The sequence below is a fragment of the Ursus arctos genome, unplaced genomic scaffold (genome assembly GCF_023065955.2).
Source record: "Ursus arctos isolate Adak ecotype North America unplaced genomic scaffold, UrsArc2.0 scaffold_2, whole genome shotgun sequence".
Classification (NCBI taxonomy): Eukaryota; Metazoa; Chordata; class Mammalia; order Carnivora; family Ursidae; genus Ursus; species Ursus arctos.
Genome location: NW_026622874.1, coordinates 11,500,791 through 11,521,591, shown reverse-complemented (window position 1 = coordinate 11,521,591; position 20,801 = coordinate 11,500,791). Strand labels below are relative to the sequence as shown.

At 31.3% G+C, this 20,801-nt stretch overlaps 1 protein-coding gene across 3 annotated transcripts in view; it reads left to right on the top strand.

Moving 5' to 3' along the window:
• The window catches only part of KIFAP3 (kinesin associated protein 3), a 150,897-nt gene that overhangs the window by 115,773 nt on the left and 14,323 nt on the right, over positions 1-20,801 (top strand). For 2 of the 3 annotated variants that reach the window (XM_026509401.4, XM_044387939.3), the window contains exons 18-19: positions 341-530; positions 6,389-6,488. In XM_026509401.4, the coding sequence (XP_026365186.1) occupies positions 341-530; positions 6,389-6,488 (290 nt within the window). Of the gene's footprint in view, positions 1-340; positions 2,942-6,388; positions 6,489-20,801 lie in introns of those variants that run through there. The other variant, XM_057315070.1, reaches the window with a different exon arrangement.

Genomic DNA, 20,801 nt, shown 5'->3' with positions numbered 1-20,801 from the left:
GTCATTTTAATGCTTAACCACCTATCATTAATGCCACGAGTAATTATAGCCACAAATTTCTTTGAGAGCTGAAGTCTGATTGCTTACCTAAATTCTAGTAATAGAGAATTTGTGAAATTTAAACTTTCCCAGTTTTTGCCATTAGCAATTAGTAATTCAAACATGTCTTTAATATATGTATTTAATTGTTTTTATTGATTATTGTATAAAATAAATCTGAACAGCTATTTTTAATGTTCTCTCTGACCCAAAGAACCTCCAAATTAGTACTATTATCTGAGGGCCGAGGTAGTTCCTTTATAAGCTTAAATAATAATACTTGACTATTTGTTTTCAATAGGAATATGATGAAGAATGGGCTAAGAAAATTCAGAGTGAAAAGTTTCGTTGGCATAACTCTCAGTGGCTAGAGATGGTAGAGAGCCGTCAGATGGATGAGAGTGAGCAGTACCTATATGGTGATGATCGAATTGAGCCATACATCCATGAAGGAGATATTCTTGAAAGACCTGACCTTTTCTATAATTCAGGTAAGATGATAACGAAAGCAAAACTCAACAGTTTGTGTGCTATAAATAGGGACTTTGGTCGACCAACCTTGCTCATTCCCAAGCTTTGGGAAGCACTTCTTGTAGTATATAGACTTCTGCAAATGATTTCAAAAGTACCATCTATACGTATATACCATGCAAACCTATTAACTCACCATTTTTTTTCCAAGTTAGTCTTTGATGTGATCTCCACAAAAAACGTACCAGGAAAATTAATTATTCTTAGTTTATTACTTCCTAGAATATATAACTTAAAATGACATCCTCAAGGTTTCTGACTTGTTTGAAAATATAATATTCATTTTTCTCTATTCAGGATTTTTTTTAATGTATAACTTAACTAATTTAAGTTTTGTTTTCCAGTGCATTTCATTTTGCCATGGTTTTGCTTTAATTTCGAGCTAGTAAACTCTACTTGGTTGAGCAGATTTAGACACTTTACAGTTTTTTCCTTCTAACTGCTGCTGTTTACAGGGTAAAATTTAATTTTTACATAAATCATACATATAACTGTTGATTCTGCCATACTCCCTTTTTCTAAGGATGAGTTTGGCATAAAGATTGGTAAATTTCTGTATATTCTGGCTTTCAAAGTGTTGCACTGTTGCCAATATTAATATTACTTCATTGAACTCATTTAGTTGAAGAGAGGAAGAAAAGGATTTCTAATTAAGATCTGTGGCAGGTTGGATATGAAAAGCATTAAGATATTATGTCTGAATTAATGGCTTACTTTTTCCCTCTGCTATGTATTCATTTACACTTTGTTTTCATAATTTTGTTTTGTGCAAATTGCCCATAAATACTGTATTATTTTTAAACTTGATATAGATACTAGAATCTTGGAAAATTGATACTTTACTTTAAAAATTAAATAGATTTCTTCCTAACTGAACTTTTCAGTAGTTATGAAATACTGCCTTATATTCCAAACCAGATGGAGTAGATCATTAATTTCAGCCAACCAGAATGTCTTAGTTCAGTAATGGCAAGCAGCTGTTCCTTACATATTCAAATATTCATGAAGTAAAATGATGTAAAATATATGTGATATGAATTTTTTTCTTTACCGGAATCAGAATTCTGTGGTATCAGGTTTCTTGCTTTGAAGATTGATAGCTACTTTTCAGTGTGAATCAATTAACTAGTTTCCAAAACTGAATAAAACTTTTAACCATCTCAGTATTCAACTTTGTTGTTTTAATATGATTAGAACTTCAGAACAAATTCCTAAAAAATTATACCACATTCCCAAAATTAATTCACTTAGGTTAACCTCTTAAAATGAAAATCATTAACATTTTTCTGAGATATTTTATAATTAAAATGCACAACTTATGGTTTTGTGAGAGATTTTAATTATATATGTCTTTATATATCAAAATTTAAAAGCAGCCACAGCTGGTAGAAAAATAAATAAATTTAAGCATTTGAGGGGTGAAATATTATCATTAGATACCCTCATGGTTGTTTTTTTAAATCTCTGTAGACTGATGATATGGTAAACATTTGACGGTGGTTACATTGCTATGAGTTTAATAAAGATAAAGGTCTCATCTCAGGCTGTCTATATTATTTTAGTTTATTAATTATTTTACCTTGTTCATTTTCCATGAATAGTTCAACTAAATGAATCTTTGTGGTATCTCTTGATCGGTGTCATGGAAATCTAGATAATACCAGCCTCTTAATTTCATTGTGTGCACTTGCATCTTCAGAAACACCAGAGAAATTTGTAAAACTGCAGATTTGTTTGAACACTTGAGCCATCTTGTTTAAGTCCCTGGTCCCCACGGAAAAAGCAGCCTTAGTAGCTTTTCAGCCACAGAGGTTAAGCTAAATGGTCTCTGATTCTCTGGATCTCATCTTTTACTTTAAAATGAAATAGCACTTGTTGCTTCCTAGTCATTAGTATCGCCCTCTATACTTTCAAACTGTTAAATATGTCAAAATATATGTTTCTCTCTTGCTTTTATTTTTAAAAAGGATCCTAGTGTTGTCATATGAAAATAGGAATCTAGCATCTCCTCTAGTTACAGTATTTTTTTTCCTTAGAGTCTACAATTATTGTGATTGTAGTCACTGAGTAATTTCCTATTCCATCATAAAAATGATGCTGTTTGCTTTAAACATGTTTACCCACAGAGGAAGTGTAATTTATAAAGTTGTATTGCTACTATGTATTTCTAAATGACTTTTTACTCTTTTGTTGTTTGTTCATCAACTTGCTGAATCTTATTCTTAACATTTAATATGTGAATATATTTCTGGAATATGAAGCTTACAGTGCTTTGCTTCTGTCTCAGGTTATTGCAAAACCATAGTTTACCTATATGTTTGTGATATCTCTTATTAGGTATAGCCCAATAAATTATGATTTTTCTATTTTAGTAATTTCTTTTTCTCATTTTCTTCGTTATTTGTATCTATTTTCTCCCACACAGTCACAATTTCACTTTTGACTAGTTCTCTAAAGAGCCCAATATTATGTTTTCATTTGATTTTTTAAAAATAAAGTTTATTTCAGTAACAATGTATATAAGAAGATACTGAGTTTTTGTATTTTTTACCTTTATTCGCAGTGTCTATAAGCCAGTTTTTTAACTGACTTGCAAAAATCAGAAGGTTAATAAATTACCTGTGCTCACAGTAAATTTGCTTTGATTTCATCCTTGCTCCAGTACATACCCCATTTTACTCATAGCCATATTTATCATCATTACTGGGAGCACCTCAGAAAGGTGTGTTGTAGAACTATGGTCTAAAAGGTTTCATATAATTTCATAACCTAAATGTTTATAATACTCTGCAGCTTACAAAGTGCTCTGGTATATATCATCTGTCTTCTGTTTTTGTTCTCTGGTAGTTTAAATGTTCCATGAAATTCTTTGGTTCCTTGTTGCTATCAAGGTTAGAGTAGAAGCTTTAGAAGGACACTCTAAGATTTATCTGGACTTTGTAGTCAAGAATATACGATTCTTTTTTATTACTTCTATAAAAGAATTAATTTTGGATGCAGAATGCTAAGAAACAAATAGATAATTCCGAAGAAGTTACGGTGTTTGATTTGAGAATTTTATTTAAGGTGTAATTTAACTTTTATTCCTCATTCTAGTAAAGAAAGATTGCCCATATAGCAGAGCTGCCTAAATTTTGTCAACACCTTATAAAGGACACAGTAGAAGCTATAGTTTACTGAATGAATTGCTGTGCTCTCAGATTATTGAAGATTAATTTCAGGAGTATAAATTTACTCTTTTTTACTTACATAATGTCAGGTTTATTATATTATCCTAATTGTATTCTAGGTTTATAAAATTGCTGGCTAAATCTTTAAACTTAGACGTTTTTAGTTTGATCTCTATTTGATGAGCTCCTAGTTTGTAGTTCCTTGTATTCCCTTTATCCTTTTGCTACTCATTTTTCTCTTTGAAGACAATGGGAGCTCCAGATCAAAATGAAGATGTTGAGAAATTGACAACAGTTTTTCATTTAATTTCTTCTTAATCTGGGGGCGCCTGAGTGGCTCAGTCATTAGCGTCTGCCTTCGGCTCAGGGCGTGATCCCAGCGTTATGGGATCGAGCCCCGCATCAGGCTCCTCCGCTGGGAGCCTTCTTCTTCCTCTCCCACTCCCCCTGCTTGTGTTCCCTCTCTCTCTGGCTGTCTCTCTCTGTCTACATAAATAAATAAATAAATCTTAAAAAAAAAAATTTCTTCTTAATCTGGCTTACTTCATTAGGTCATGTTTCATGTATAAACATTTAAAATATAATTCACGTATCTTTTTATTTGGTTGTATTTATTTTCTTTTATGGTACTAGTATGCTGAATATCTTTGTATTCACTTTCAAAGTGTGATAAATATTTTATTTTGGCACCTTACTTAGTTATGTTCCTCTGAAATTGGCAGATTTCTTAAACCTTGATCTTCAGTTATTTGGTTTTAATTTAACAGAGGAACTTATTGATTTTTGTGGTCTTAACTTTGTTAATTTTAGCCACACTCCTAAATAGAAGTCTTCAATCCATATAAAATATTATTCTAAGTGCTTAACTCTCAATCTGTTGTGTCTTGGCATTTCCCATAATTTCATTTTTTGTAACTTTTTGTGTTTAGCTGGTCTTATGATTTATCAACTTTTCAAGGACATGGAAACTGGACTAAGTATTAGATATTTTTAAGCTACCTCTTAAGTATTTAAAATTTACTAAAGTAATTAGAGAAATACCAAAGATATTTGTTAGCAATTCAACAATTACATAATAGTACAGATCTTTAGTTTACGGTATGTAACAAGTAAGTGGTACAGGAGTCGTATGGAAATACAAATCACCTTACTTATTCACTTGCCAACCACTATTACTTAATTTTACCATTCACCTGATTTGTAATAACTTTACTCCTCAGATAGATTTTGTCATTTAATTGCTACCTATCTTTCAAGACTCAAATCAATTACGCCTCTGCCTTCCTCCTCCCCGAGTAAGATTTTCTAAACCCCATGGGAACACAGTAATCTCTTTACACCTTCCTCTGCCTCCAGCACTCATTCAGTACATACATTCATTCCTGTTGTATATCATTTATTAATGACATGTATTATTTAATTGCATCTTAAGTGTTTTATATTTAATCTAAAATTCTTGAAAACAGAAATTATATATTGCAACTTTTTGTATTTCCCACAGAACCTAGCAGAGTATTATTATGCAAATGGCAGGTGTAAAATGATCATCTGGTGACTAAATAATTTGCTTGCTATGTGCCAACTTTATAAACAATGTTGTGAGTGTGACCTAGCCAACGTTTATCTATAGGTCTTAACTTAACGATCCAGAATACTTTGAGAAAAGGAAGCTTTAAAAGGCCTGAGAGCTTTCCAAGTAATTATTACAAAAGCCACATACTGAAATACATTTCTTCGATGCCCAAGTTAACCCTGAAGCCATCACTTAGAACTTTTTCCCTCAAATTCTTTTATTCTTAACTTATTCATAATTCTATCAATAATAGGTTATCTGGTTTCTTAAATTAGAAAAATAAGAAAGTAGTATCATTCTAAAATCAGCAGGAAGCAATAATAAAGACTTAGATAAAGGAAAAGTAGCACTTTATAAACTCCTCAAAAGCATAGTGGTGTGCAGCTAATTATAATTAGCATAGGTAGTCAAATATATCTAAAAAGTAATTGATACTTTTAATGAAGATTAAATCATCAAGAAGTAACAAATTATGTTCAATATACTTTTTAAAAACACGGAGAATGTAAAATATACTTATATTTCTAACCCAAGTTTGTGTGTGTGTTTTAAAGTTGGCACTGAAAATGTCAAGCATTGCTTATTTAGAAATTAACTTACTTGAAATATCTCATTTCTTAATTATGCTATGCAAATGAAGCTGTCTGGGTATAAAATGTTGCTCTTTACTGACACCATGCTATTCAGTGTCTCCTCCTCTTTATTCATTGTTTCCTTAGCCTGGACCATCCTTACTATCCCACACTACCTTACCTCCCCTTACCTTTTTTCTGTCTTTTACACAAGACTGTAAGTCCCTTGAAGGCAGAGATTGTCTTATTTATCTCCGTGCTGGTATAGTACTACCACATAGTAAGTGCTCAGTAAATGTTCAGTTGGTTTGCTGCATTGTTGTGAACGCTTAAGTATGTATGGTCTTCTGCTCATATTCCCAGAGAGAGTAACATGTCATGCTAACATTTCTCTTTCCAGATTAAATATATAGATTATTTTCTATTGTGTTGCTTGATGGAATAGTTTCCTTTTTATTCCCTACCAATATGTTTCACTAGTTACCAATTCTCCTTCTTTCTAGATGGATTAATTGCCTCTGAAGGAGCCATAAGTCCAGATTTCTTCAATGATTATCACCTTCAGAATGGAGATGTAGTTGGGCAGCATTCATTTCCTGGCAGGTAAATAGTCTTCCAAGAAAAATCTAATATACGGTGTTTCCCTTGTTTTTGAAAAATTAGAATTCTCTTCACTCCCCATTTCTCTGTTTTCATTAAAGAGAAAAAGATCCTCAACATTTTCAAAAACATGCTTGTTTGATATTAAATTAAGTTACGAAGTCATATTTTCTCTATTAAAAAAATGGAGATCGCAGATTTGAAAAAAAAAAATACTTCATCACTTTGGAAAATACAGGCTGTCCATTGAAATAGTCGGTACTTTTGCCGAATTAATGAACTCCAATTGTTTCCTAAGTGCTTTCCAAAGCCAGTAAAATATAAGAACACAATACATGTATTTTAATAATTATTCAGAAATCACTGTTTTTAAAAGTTGACACTTTGATTCAACTAAAGACTATCCTTCCCTGCATGTCATTCAAATAAAATATTTAAAGAAAAAAAATATGGCATTCCAGCATTGTCCTACAATTATAATAAAGTTTCTTCCAAGAGATATCCCACTTCATTACTGGTGTCATATATTTTTAAAATTTTATCAGAAAATGTGCACAATATTTTCCTCTTTATATCATTCTTAGGGGTATAATACTTGAATTTAGTCCAACTGTTGAAATTTCACATTACACTGGTTTGATGAATAGGTGGAGTCTTAGTTGCCCTTAAGACTCTTTTTCTTTAAAAAAAAGAGTGACCAGTATGTTATAATTCTTAATGATCACTTATAATAAGCCATTTTATCCAATAATTATTGCAAGCAATATTGATCATCTGTTGTGTATAATCTATTTTATAAATATTCCTCATTTATTCTAACCTGCACAGCAACGTTTTAAAGCAAGTATTATTATAGCCATTTTACAATTTTAAATCAAGGCTCTAATAATAATAATAATAATAATAATAATAATTTAAGTTTAAATAACCAACTCACACAAGTAGGGTGGTAGAGAAAAAAATTTGAGCTCCGGACTAACCTAACCGAAGCTTAGGTTCTTTTTAATATAACATGATGCCTAATTTGGAAAGAAACATAGCATACTATAGTGACTTTTAAGTGTTTTTGTCTTTTTTTTTTTTAACCACAACTCACATTAAGAAGTACATTTCATATTGCAACCTAGTGCTTTCACAAAGATATGTTTATATATATATATGTTTATATATTTGGTTATATACATGTATACCTATACATATAAGTAAAACAAAAAAATTTTTAAATGGTAGTTACTCTTACTACCTGTAATGCACAATTATATATTGTTTTATCCTACTCTGTTTCATTTTTGAAATGCAGATTTCAACCTACTATATGATTTCACAATTCATTGACGATTGTGACCCAAAGTTTAAAAAAGCATGTTGAAAACTTAGGAGTATTACATGAAATGCAGTATAACCTTATAAGTAGTTCAGTGTTCTGTGGTGGACTTTAAATAAATAATAACACTTCAGAAGTAGTTTCACTGGTATACTGGATTGTCATTGTAAGAAACTCCTCGCCTCAGGAAGTAAAAGCTAAACATGGGTAAATATCAGAAAGCATATGGCTTTTGATTACTTCTGATGTTTCTGTCTATATTAGCTATAATTATTTAAATGGAGGCTCTGTTTAATCATTGTAACTACTATACTCCATCATGTGACAATTCACCTGTAAAAATGTTTTCTGAAACATAATTGGAAAAGGAAGAAGTGATTTGGGTGTATAATCCTAATTATTTATATTGAAATTTTTGCTGATAGCATTATAAGATTAATTATTGTGCCATTTATGTTTCACTATGAACAAAAACATTATTTTGGTATCTCCTGCAGATATTGCCAATCTAAGGAAAGCAGGCTGATGCTAATCATGCATTACTAATTTCAGAAAGACTTGCTTTCATTTTTTTATGTAATTATTAAGAACCTGAACACTTTCATTTAAATTGAGTATTCAAAACAGTGAACTTATGAGCTCTATTCAGCAAAATCTCTCATTTCTGGCTTTCAAAACTGGTCATTTTATAAAACAATAAAAATGTTTTAGGAGATAGTGATACCCAATGAGTAAATTATACACTGTGTCCAAAGATTTCAGGATTTTATTCCCAAGTTCTGTTAATAACTTTTTTTAAAAAAAGACTGGGAAATCCTCTTACCTTTATACTTTCAGTTCCTTCTCAAGGGTAAAAAAAATTCAGTTGCTTCTTTTTTTATCACAAAAGACACATCACAGTAATGTTGGCTTAAAGGATTAGCTAATAAATAGACTATTTTTTCAAATCAAAGGAGTGAAATACTTACTTATTATAATCATTTTGATTTGAGAATTGTTTGACCTGTGAAAGAACTTCCCCTGAGAAAGTTAAGTCTTTCATCTCTTGTCTTTCGTAATTTTTCAGGCCTTAAATCACATAACTGTATCATTTTCTCTTTTTATTTCCAGAAGAAATAATTTACAATGAATTTCCTCAGTTTTTTTGTAGGTAATAGATCAAATAAAAAGGGACTGTAAACTGTATCAGCAGAGATAGAAAGAACGTATACAGTATAGCCAAATACTCATAGTTGCTTTTTGCTACATTTTGTTTTATTGACCTATTCTGGAATCATTTACTTTCTTTTATTCAGTCATTTTTGGTTGGTTAGGATTCTCTTTTAATAGGATTTCTGTGCTCTTCTTTGATAGTAACAAACCATGGATCTTAACTCTGGCTTACTTTTTAATTCTGCAAAGATTTAAGTATTTTAAATTGCTACATAATTACTCACATATTTGGCATGATCATTTTGCTGTATACTGTCCCAGATGTGAAATTTTAAACTAATGGCTACCTTTCGGCTTCTGATATCCAGTAGGTAAATTTAAAGCCTATTAGATCAAACAACATTACCTTTAAATACTACTTTTGAAACTTTTTACTTTAACAAAATAGGAATATTTTAAACAAAATAGGAATATTTTTTGAAAAATGTGAACGGAGGGTATTGGGCTCTTACTCTTCATCTCCTTTGGAAAGATGAGAACATGCAGACTTAATGGGCAAAATGAAGAATTTGAGTTAATATGAAATTTGAAAGTATAATGTCTTGATTGAATTATGAATATTGAAAAAACTCTTCTTTAAATACTTGTAAAAGAGGAAGTGTTACCTATTTTGAGGGTTTTTTCCCTTTAAATGAGGGAAATTGTCCAGATGACTTGCAAATTTTTTCCCTGTTCTTTATTGTATGTCTTTGACAAATAAGCACTGTCAAGGTATCTGGAAGAAGAATTTTTTAAAAATTAATGTGTAAAATGTGAATTTTTATCTTTACCATTATTTTTAATGATTTGAGAACATGACACAATATGACAGTGCCAAGTGGCATGCTGTTCAGCCAGTACTCATGGCTTCTCGGTCCTTGTGGTTTTTTAACATGCTAGTTTTAGTGGGTTCAGGTAAAATAGATGATCCCAAGTTCCTGAAAGGTAAAGAATAAATTTCTAATTTGTATGATAAAAGGGGTTTTTTTTTTAATTATTCAAAGAAAAATTGTTCACTTTATTCCTAAAATGACAAAGTTTAGTAATAGGACAAATCTATTAAAATGGGGACGCTAAGCCAGATTTGGAGACTTGTTTAAACCATTTAAATTGGCATTTTTCTTAAAATCCAGGTCAGGGGATCCTTCTTAATCTGAATGCCTACACTTTTGTAATATAGCAAGGCAGTTTAATTGGAAACAGTGAAAATTGTTAAACTCATCTATCCTATTCTGCGGGGGAGACTGGATGTTTGATAAAATAGATACTGGCAGTTGGACAGCAAATCCTGGGTTTTAGACATGTGTCACTATCAGTTTGAACCTCTTGGCGCCAGAATTTCCTGACATTTAGAGGTGATGCAAAATACATTAGGGCTCCAAGGCATTAGCTACAGAGTTGTCAATCCCAGGGGGTTAGATGTAAATCTTCCCCCCCCCAAAAAAAAAAAAATCTGAACTGGTGTTAGAAAGTAAAGTGGAACTTGCTATTGAAGCTAATTAAAAATAATAGGAGTAGGGCTAGCTTTTTTTACCCTTATATACAATATAGCCGTACCATATTTTTGGACCGTTTTTTTATTATAACTCTTACTTTTCAAGACTAACAAGAACCTCATGTTGAATATTTTTAAACTGCTTCCAGCTTTTACAAATCAGTTTTTGTTGCAGTAAAAATGGTCCATTTTTCTTTTATAGGAATCCAATTTTCATAAACTGGGGAAAAAAATGCAGAGACTGCTTAGGTTTCCTTGGGGCTTTGAAAAATATTTTTCAGAGGGCCTGGAGTTCTTCTTTGTGGTTGGCACAGTGATGTCATTTACTGACCATTTCACTGGAGTCAAAGATGAATTAGATGTGTGCGATATCTGAGCGATCTGATTCTTACACTTTCATTTTCTGCGTGTGTTTTAGATAGGCTGCCTCTTTCTTTCCCTTTCTGAGAATACTTTGGCATTAACTATTCTGTCCATTATATGTATTATACGTTATACATACACACTTTTTATTCCATTCTTTCTAATTTCTTTTTTCAAAACATTAAATCATGGTCGAAGTGGTAGTTGCACTTTTTAAAATCATCCTGAGTAGAACTAACAAATTATTTTCTTAATATATAAAAAATAATCTTTCACCCAAATATTTAAACGTATAGTTTTTTCTGAGACAAGGATTCTACATGTCAAAATTAGACTTATTTCTTTAGCTCTCAGGCCACTTTAATTATACTCAGCTACTTAGTCAGTTTTTTCATTTGAAAAAAGTAACCTCAAAATTACATATCATTGTGTAGTGTTCACAGAACTACATGTTATTCTTAGAACTATATGAGATTATTTCAAAGCCGTTATTCAATGGAGAAATCAAATTATTGTCTTTCTTACAACCCTTAATTTGGCTAGTCAAGAAGTTCTTTTATATTGAGAGGAATGTAAATATGCCTATAAAATACCTTCTTTGATAAGTCCTGTATCAATTTTAATTGTTAACCGAAACTCTTCTCTTCTAATAAAGTTTTAGTGACCTTCATTACTGAGTAAGTAGTGTAGCAATTATATGGAAGGATCAAAAGAAAATGAAAAGAACCTCCTAGAAATAGTTCCTTTGATAGACATTGAGACCAGCCATTTGTTCAGCAACATTTTAGAAACTAAATGAACTGGTATATACTTAGGAAATATTTTAAAGATAATCATCCACTAAAATACCACTTTATTTCGTGTGCTATTAAATTTTTATCAAAAATTATTATAGTTTATTATTTATTAATTTATTTTCCTATTGATTTTTCTCAGAGGAGAACATTCATGAGAAGCCTTTTAAAAAACTCCTCACTTTTTAGTAACTTTTTCCAGACATGGTGGTTACAAAATAAAGCAACCAGATTCCATTTTCACCTATCAATTGCCAAAAATTTTTTAATACTAATACCCACCCATAGGAGCGAAGAAGTACTCGGATACACCTTTGTGGGTATTTAAATGGATAAAACCTTTGTGGAATGTATTTGGTAATAGAGAACAAGATCCTTACATTGTTCCCTTCCTGTAGCTCTGTAATTTCATTTCTAATGATTTACCCTTATGAAGTAATTAGAAATAAACACTAGATAAATAAACTGTTAAAAAAATAAGTGATCGTATGTCAAAGTGTATGTCACTGAGTGTAGTGAGAATAGTGTACACCTATCTAATTATGGAGTAAATGTTATTTTTAGCACCTGCTTTTGTGCCACATGATTTTATTCACAGGTTATATTACACCAGTGTTCTGATTTAAGAACATAAATATGAAGGTCAAAATAGGTAAAAATAGATATATTTAGCAAAGGTAATCGCTTTACATTAAATTCTCCACTTTTTAAAGAATTGACCACAGAGATATTTTAATTTGATTTTTCCTTACTGAAAATTCTTTTTAAAAAATGTTACTCACCCATAATGTTTGGATCGCATAAAGTGAATATACCACTACCACATCTCTGATTTTAGTGATGAAAGTCAACAGTATGTTTGGAGTATTTGGTCATTCCATTTATATTCATTTGCATGTATTAAAACATTATGACAAGAGATTCATTGATTTAATCTTAATATGTAAACACGTTTTCATTTTAAGATAAGCCTATTACTAAAGAATGTATAATATTAAAAAACAAAAACTTACTGAATGCTTTGTATACGCAAGGCACTATTATATATTTTATTGACTCTCTGTTCTTCACATACGTATTTGCATAGGTCCCTAATATTTGTTCTTGGCTGTATCTAGTTTGGGGTATTTGCAAGAGTTACTTCTCAGTTTAAATGCAATTTTGTGAAGTCACGATTAAAACAGAGTAGAACCTCTGTATAGAAGCTGATGGAGTTGGGTAACAGACAATATTCTCTTTACTTTTAAAACTTGCTCTGTTTCAGAGTATATGATTTGGTCTAAAAATATCTAGATCTGTGCAGATTTTTATTATAATTGTATTAGATTATCCAAATAGCATTGTTGTTAATATATGTTAACATGTATTTTTAAGCCTAGTAATTAGTGCTATAATAATAATATAATAAAAAATAATAGTTTTAAGTTCTTCCTTCTTTCATCAGTATTAACCAATCAGAAATGTATGGTGAAATTTCTTAAAATGAATAGAACCATTTATAAAAAATAATACTATGTGACAAGTAAAATTATATCTAAGGTAATGAAATTTTACTTTTAAACTTGTGGGATGGTGAAAACAGGAGAACAAGAGTGGTAATAGCTATGTAACACAGTTTTGATGCGAAAATTAAACCAATGCAAATAAGTGATTTTTACACTATGAGACTCTTGCTGTAACATAATTCTTATATTAAGTGGCGTTTTTCTTTCTAAATACCCCCATAGCAATTCTGCTAGTTAATTTTTATTTCAGAAGGTGGAATGTCTTAGGAGCCTTCTTAGTTTCAAGGAATAAAATGTTTAAGTTTTTTTTTTTTTTTTTTTGGTCTAAATCAAAGTATACAAAGACTAATAACTTGCATTTAGTTAGCATTTATATCATCATGTATTTCATTTCCTCATCAATAGTGTGTGAGGTAGATAAGGGGAGGGTAGTATTGTCCCTGTTTTAACAAATGTAGAAAGGAAGGCTTAGAGATTTTTAAGGGACTAGTCCAAAACCAGATAGCTAATAGGGAAGCTTTTACTATTATACCATTATGGCCTCCAAAAGGCAAGCAGATTTATTAGTCTAACAGTGAGCTGTGCTTTTAGAGTGTGTTAGAGTAAATGTTATTAAAATTCAGAGTAAGATATGTGGTTTTTGTCATGCAGCACATTGTTTACCTACTTTACTTTAATACATTTGACATTGTTTATTGCAAACTGGTGGATCAGATTGCTTGGAGGCAAGTTGCTGAAAGTATATTAACATATTAACTAATTAATTAGTTCACTACTGTTAAATTTTCTTAAGTACTTATTAGTTCATTAGGTTCTCCACAGAATAATCTAGTCATATAAAAAACGAGGATGAAAAGAGTAAAATAGTCTATAAGGATTAATATCTCATGCAAATCATTTATTTAGCTAATTAACCAATGTAAATGTTTATATTACATGATGTTATTCTTTTATGCCTATACATGAATCCTCATATATTAGTCTTACTTGTCTTATTTGTTTAGACATTTTATAGAGACGGCTTCTTTCTAGCCTCGAACAAAGGCAAGGAAATTTGGTTCTGCTACTTGGACACTAATGATTTGCATTTCCCAAGGAGAATTGAATTAGGTTTTATTAGTAAATTGGGCCCATAACTTTTAAGGCCAGATTTTATTAGATTATCACACATCAGCATTAGCAAATTGTAAACTTTACTGAAATATAGAAGTACAAGCCAAAATTCAAGGCTTAGAATCCTGGAAACTTGGGAAGATGTTTTATCCTAGAGAAATTATACTCCTGACTTGGAAAAATATTTTAAGTGATTTACTTTCCTTTGGAAATTTAGAAGCAAGAGAAGAAGTTGGCAGCAAAACTACCCTCATTAAGTTCGTGGTAATTTTCAGTCTGGTGATCTGAGCAGAGTTTTTGGAGGCATACATGTTAGCTGTATATAAAATCCAAAGATGCTCCCAAAGAAAACTAAATTTAGTCACTTTATTAGGACTTTTATTTAGATGAAATTCAGCGTAACTAAGTCTATAAATTTAAAAAAAAAGTAATCTGACTATGACCAGATCCTATAAAAATGTTAACACATCAATTATGCTGTAGCTTTGTACTAGAAGAAATGACATGGGAGTTAATCCAGTCATGACTGGGAAGTTAATTATATCACCACCTTTTAAGAGTGATTAGTGTTAAAGTTTATACATTTTTAATATGTATTAATCACATTTTTGTTGACTCTACGATATATAAAAATTAGTTGTAAATTTAAATGAAAAAAAATAAAGTCCATCAGCAAAGATGACTGCTTTTATGAATGCTCTTCGTTTCCAAAAAAATGAGTTTTTTTTTTTAAGGGATTGGATGTAAATTACCATTATAAAGACTTGCTTAGTGACATTCTAATGAAAATAACAAAATTATAAGCAATTTGATAAATGCACCACCCCCTCCAAAACAAATAAGAGAGAGGAAAACACAGTATGTCATCTCTTATTTCCTGTAAATCTGGATTCGTTGGTACTGAGCTCACTCCTAAACTCAGAGATAGTTTCTAATTTAAAGTTGATTTATTGTAGCTCATCTGTGTTTTAATTGATTTAACAATGTGATTTAAATATTCATGAACAATTGTTAAAAATTCCTTACATTAGAAATGTTAAACCAAATATTTTTGTTATTTGTTTTAAAAAACATGTAATCTAGAGCCTTTTAGAGTTTTTAAATGTAATATTAATTAATCCCCATATTTCCCATATTGCCCATAGTCCTTCCAGATGTGCTATTACAAATAGCTCACTCTTCATATATGAGCCATATGGGTTCTGTAAACTGATTTGCACTTATTTTGAATAGGGATTGTATAGATTGCAGATGAATTATTAAAGCATATGTATAATTGCCAAATAAATCTAAGAGCAAAATATTAAACTGTAGTAAATGAGAAAAGAATGTGCAAATGAAGACCTGCCTGCTTTAATAAGTTTAGTGGTTACCTTCTCAGTTTCAACCAAAAGAAAAGAGTTGCCTTTTTAAAAAAATTTTTTTGGTTATTGTGTTTAAAAAAGAAAAAAAAAGGTCTATAAAACTGCTTACAGAAGTATCTAAGACAAAAACAAGGAAATATAATGTTCTAAACTCAGCCAGTCCAAACCACTTGAGCTGCCATGACAGCTCATAAAACTGAGAGTAGTTTTTAACTGGGCTCTGTTTTACATTGCCAAAGTGAATTTTCCTTGCAGGAAGTAGCCAGAGGGTTTATTTAGTTTCCAGTCCATGGCTTTGATCTTTCTGTACTGTCACATCTCGGGTTACATAGCCCTTTTTCACTGCAGTAAATCTGCAACAGTTAATGAGAATAAAATTTCCTCCTCCTTACTGATCGCATGCTGTTAAATGCCAAACCACAGCCAACTGCATATTTGCAAAATTTTAGCTACAATGTATGAAAACAGTGCAATCAATTTAATCTTGTTGTCTTTGTAATTCATTTTATGGGGCTTTCTTCCTTTTTAAGTGACCTACTTTATCAAGTAAGTGGTTGCAAAGCCTAACCTGGGAGATTTAGAATGTTAATAAACTGAGAGGAGAAAGGTGTGCATGTGTTGGAGAGGAGGGGTGAAGAGGTGGGTACACACGCATGTATATCACCATTGAGATTCGTATTGGGTCCCCTTTAATGCTTTTGAAAGACCAAGCCTTCCTTTCTCCTCAAATAAAATAGGCTGATTTGTTATTACATTGATCATGTTGTATGTTCCATTTCAACATAATTTTGTACCAAGAGTTTATTTAATAAGTCAGAACATTATTTTTCACTTTTGATTATAGAGAAGATTCTATAGTATTTAATGAAATTTAAAGGATTTCAAAAAAAAGTTGATCTCTACCTTATAAGAGTTGTTCTTAAAGTAAAAAATAATGTTTTTATAAGCATCTACTGAACTATCTTAATCAAATGGGTCTACTTAGTAATATTATAAATATCTGTTGAACAAACCAATGGAAATTCAGAATCACATTAAGCAAGCTGAATTTTATACATTTTTAAATGTATACATCTTCCTACTGAAGTACAATAAAATCTTATGCTTTTTTATTTTCTTTTTTGGCTACAGTGAAATCTCAGTTGAGGCATTATTTGATTCAGTTAATATATGTTGTTAACTTCATTTCATTTACACCTTTAATCTTTTCTTCTGTCTTGTTTTGTAATTGGCAACTGGAACTTAACTTCCCTCTCAAGAAATTCACACTTAGAGGTCATTTTAGATGATAGCCATCGATAAATATACTTTATTATTATTTAATGTTTATATAGATCATATTTAAATATATAAATATGATATATTATAAAATAAATTAGGTATAAAAGAAAGAAAACTGCCTTTAGTTCTCACCATTGAAGTCGCAGTTACCGTTATAGTCATCTGCTTTCCCAGAGTAAGGCATTTCTACTCTCATAAAAGTCAAAATGTTGAGATAAATCAACAGTGTGTAATACCCATTCATTGATTTAGATCACTATCATGAAAACAATGACTAAAAATGTATTGAAATTCAGGATATTTCTAAATTGGAGGCAATGAAGTCATATCTCCTGATAAAACAGAGGGAAGACCCACTGTGGGAAAAGTGCCAGTTGTTAGTTACCCCAATAAGAAAGGAGGGTAGGAAAGGAGTGGCTTAAAAATTTTAAAAGGCCCTGGGCCTTTCAGCAGGGGTTGCATATAATTTAGAAATGTTGAACTTTAGGGGCGCCTGGGTGGCACAGCGGTTAAGCGTCTGCCTTCAGCTCAGGGCGTGATCCCGGCGTTATGGGATCGAGCCCCACATCAGGCTCCTCCGCTATGAGTCTGCTTCTTCCTCTCCCACTCCCCTGCTTGTGTTCCCTCTCTCGCTGGCTGTCTCTATCTCTGTCAAATAAATAAATAAAATCTTAAAAAAAAAAAAAAGAAATGTTGAACTTTAAAATTTTAGTTTGTCCTCTTATAATTATTGTGTTTTCCAATAAGCCTGTCTATGTGTACTTAAACCGCAACATCGTAGCATGCAGGTGAAAAAAACGATTGAGGCTGAAATAAATTTTAGCCTCCGTATCTGGTAGGGAAGACTGTTCTATAGTCTGTTTCTTTGTTTTTCTGCAACTTTAAACCTGCATCAGACCATTAGTCCATAACCCACCCAAAATTCTGTATTTGAAGGTCCACAGAAAATTTCTCAACAAAATAAGCATTAATTTTTTTAGTTTTTATTGTTCTTAAAAAAGAAAATCTTAACTAAATGAAGCTGCCAAAAAAAGTTTGTTTCTAGAACATGAACAGTCTGGTCCAGTTTTAAATGAAACTACTGGAAAGAATAGAAACAACATGGGCTTCAATACCATACAGACTTAATCTTTATTTGAATTGTATTATTTGAAAAGTTATTCTCTAAAATGGTTTCACACCTGTCTACAATCAGATACGTTGATTAATAATAATGGTATGTATTGAAATACATTTGCTGAGTGCGAAGCAGTATACCGATTGGTGTTTATTACATTCCTTATCTAATTTAATCTTACCAGCTCAAGGAAGAAGACATTATTATTAAAATCAAAGCTTATCAAGTTAAGTAACTTGCCCATAGTCATCATTCCACCACTTAATCTCTTATTTTTACCCATCTTTCTTTCTCCCTTCTGTTACAATGAAGGAAGTGTCCTTTTTTTCAGGTCCAATCAGTTCATTTTGCTCTGAATTCCATCCCTTCTTGCCTTCTCAAGGACTTCTTTCATTCTACCCTTCTTTTCCCCTCTACTGGGTCAGTCCTGCCAGTTTATAATCATAATCTGGAATCCCCCTAGTTAAATTCTCTTTGGCCCCACATCACATTCTGTCTACTGCTCATTCCTCACTGCCCTTCATGCAATACTCCTCAGAAGACTCCCATCTGCCCTTTAGGTTCTCCAGTCTAGTTGAAGTCACCAGTAATCTTCATATTGCCAAATCCAGGGGACCTTTCTCGTCTTTAACTCAGCAGTGTTTGGCATAGATGTCAAGGCCCTGCTTTTTGAATTTCTCTTCTTTCATCTGTCAAGATACCCCATTTTTCTGATTTTCCACTGAGCCCTTCTCCATTCCTTTCCAATGTTCTGTGCTGGATATTCCTCTTCCTTTTCACCTCTAAACACTGCTTACTTCAGGGCTTTGGCTCTGTTCTCTACAACACCCACTACCTAAAGGATTTCATCTAGATTCCATGGCCTTAAATACTAACTATAAGCTTATGTTTTCATCTGAGACCTCTTCTCTGAGCACCAACCATTCCTGTCAGTATTTAACATATCCAAATTGAATGTTTCATAAAATAACCAAATGTAACTTTGATTTCCTACATGCAAATAGGTCCCTCCCCTAATCACTCATCTCCGTGAATGTCGCCATCATTCAGTAGGTCAAGCCGTAGACTTTGGAGTCTTTCTGGGTTCCTCCCTTTTCCTCAAATACTACTTCCTCAGAGAGTCTTTTTCTGATGAAACTATCAAAGCAGCTCTTTCTCCCCCATCCTATAGTTACTGTTTTAGACCCTCATCATCTCTTTTGTGGTTCACTTGTTTATCTACCTCCTTCCACAAGAATGTGGTCTCCAGAAGACCAGGCTTCCTTATTCAAAGTTGTATCTACAGTGCCTGGCAGACACTAGTTCTTGGTACTTACTTGTTTAATAAATGAGTTATAAGGGTCAGAGCCATTATTCAAACACATATATGTCTTACTCCATTTCCCATGCTGTATTTTATTTTCACTGTTAACTTTTTTGTTACAGAGTCTTAATTTTTAATCTTTACTATTTCAGTAATCTTTCAAATGTAAATGCATAGTATTTATTTTATATGTAATTTATATATATATATATATATATATATATATATATAATATGTTTGTATTATAAAATTTGGGATAGGAACCTATGCTATATGAGAAAATTTTGAATAACCTATATAAGATAAAAACTGTCTTTTGAATTGCAGTACTTTATACAGATAAAGATGCTTGCCTTTGTAGTTAGGATTGAATTAAGAAATCCTAGTACCCATGTATTTTACTACTACATATCTATTTGAATCTGCTAAGAAGTACTCATCTGTACTGAATGTAAGCATTCTCTATCATAAAAAATTTTTATTGCCAGAAGGGATATTACAAATTTTACATTAGTTTTCATTACTAAATAGCTTATGTTCTGTTAAAAACAAATTCTATGTCATACTTAAAGTGAATAGGGGGGGTTTCTTTGATATTCTTTCTTTCCTATTACTGAGTCTTAAATAGTGACCTGTTGATAATTAGTGAATGAGAAGTATAGCATATATGCTGTTGGAGGTTATTTTGTTATTTCCTAAAGGTACCTTTAACTTTTACTTAAATTTAATGAAATTATAGAGTAATGACAAATGAAATTAACTTTATAGAGTATAAAATAAAGATATAGTCAAGGTAAGGATGTGCATTAAATGTTTTAACACTTAAATTTTCCTTTTCTCTGTAACCTTTTTAATTGAAAAGCACTTGGATGGGCTCTAGGGATACAGAGATCACTAAGAAATAATCACTTTCCCTTTGAGAAGCTTATAGTTCAGGGTTAAAATATTTTTTGAGATGACTTACAGTATCCTGTTTGTTACTCTTTGTATCAACTTTCTTTGAAAACATTTAAGGGTTATGTGTTAGCAGGCTAAGAAAGGGAATTAAGGAATTAATACTAAGTATATTGTCAGTATTTGGGCATGGGTGATCTAATACATTTTTATGTTATTCCCACACCTTGATTAAATGAATGAATAAATAAATGAATAATTGATTAATAAATTTAATTGATTAAGCTAATTAAATTGAATCACTAATAAATGGTTACATAAATAAACAAATAAATAAATGAATGTATTATACATTTCTGAATTGCCCTAATCTTTAGAGGACACAGAATTTTTAGAAAAGAATGCCACTCTGTCTTAATAAACAGTTTTTTTTTAAAGCATGCTATTTGGAGTATTGCAATTTTTTAACTTACTTCCATTACAAAAGATTGTATAACTTTTGTATTTTCTTAAAGAAAAAAATCAGGTAATCTGATGATGTTATATGTCAGTTATATCTCAAAGCAGGAAAA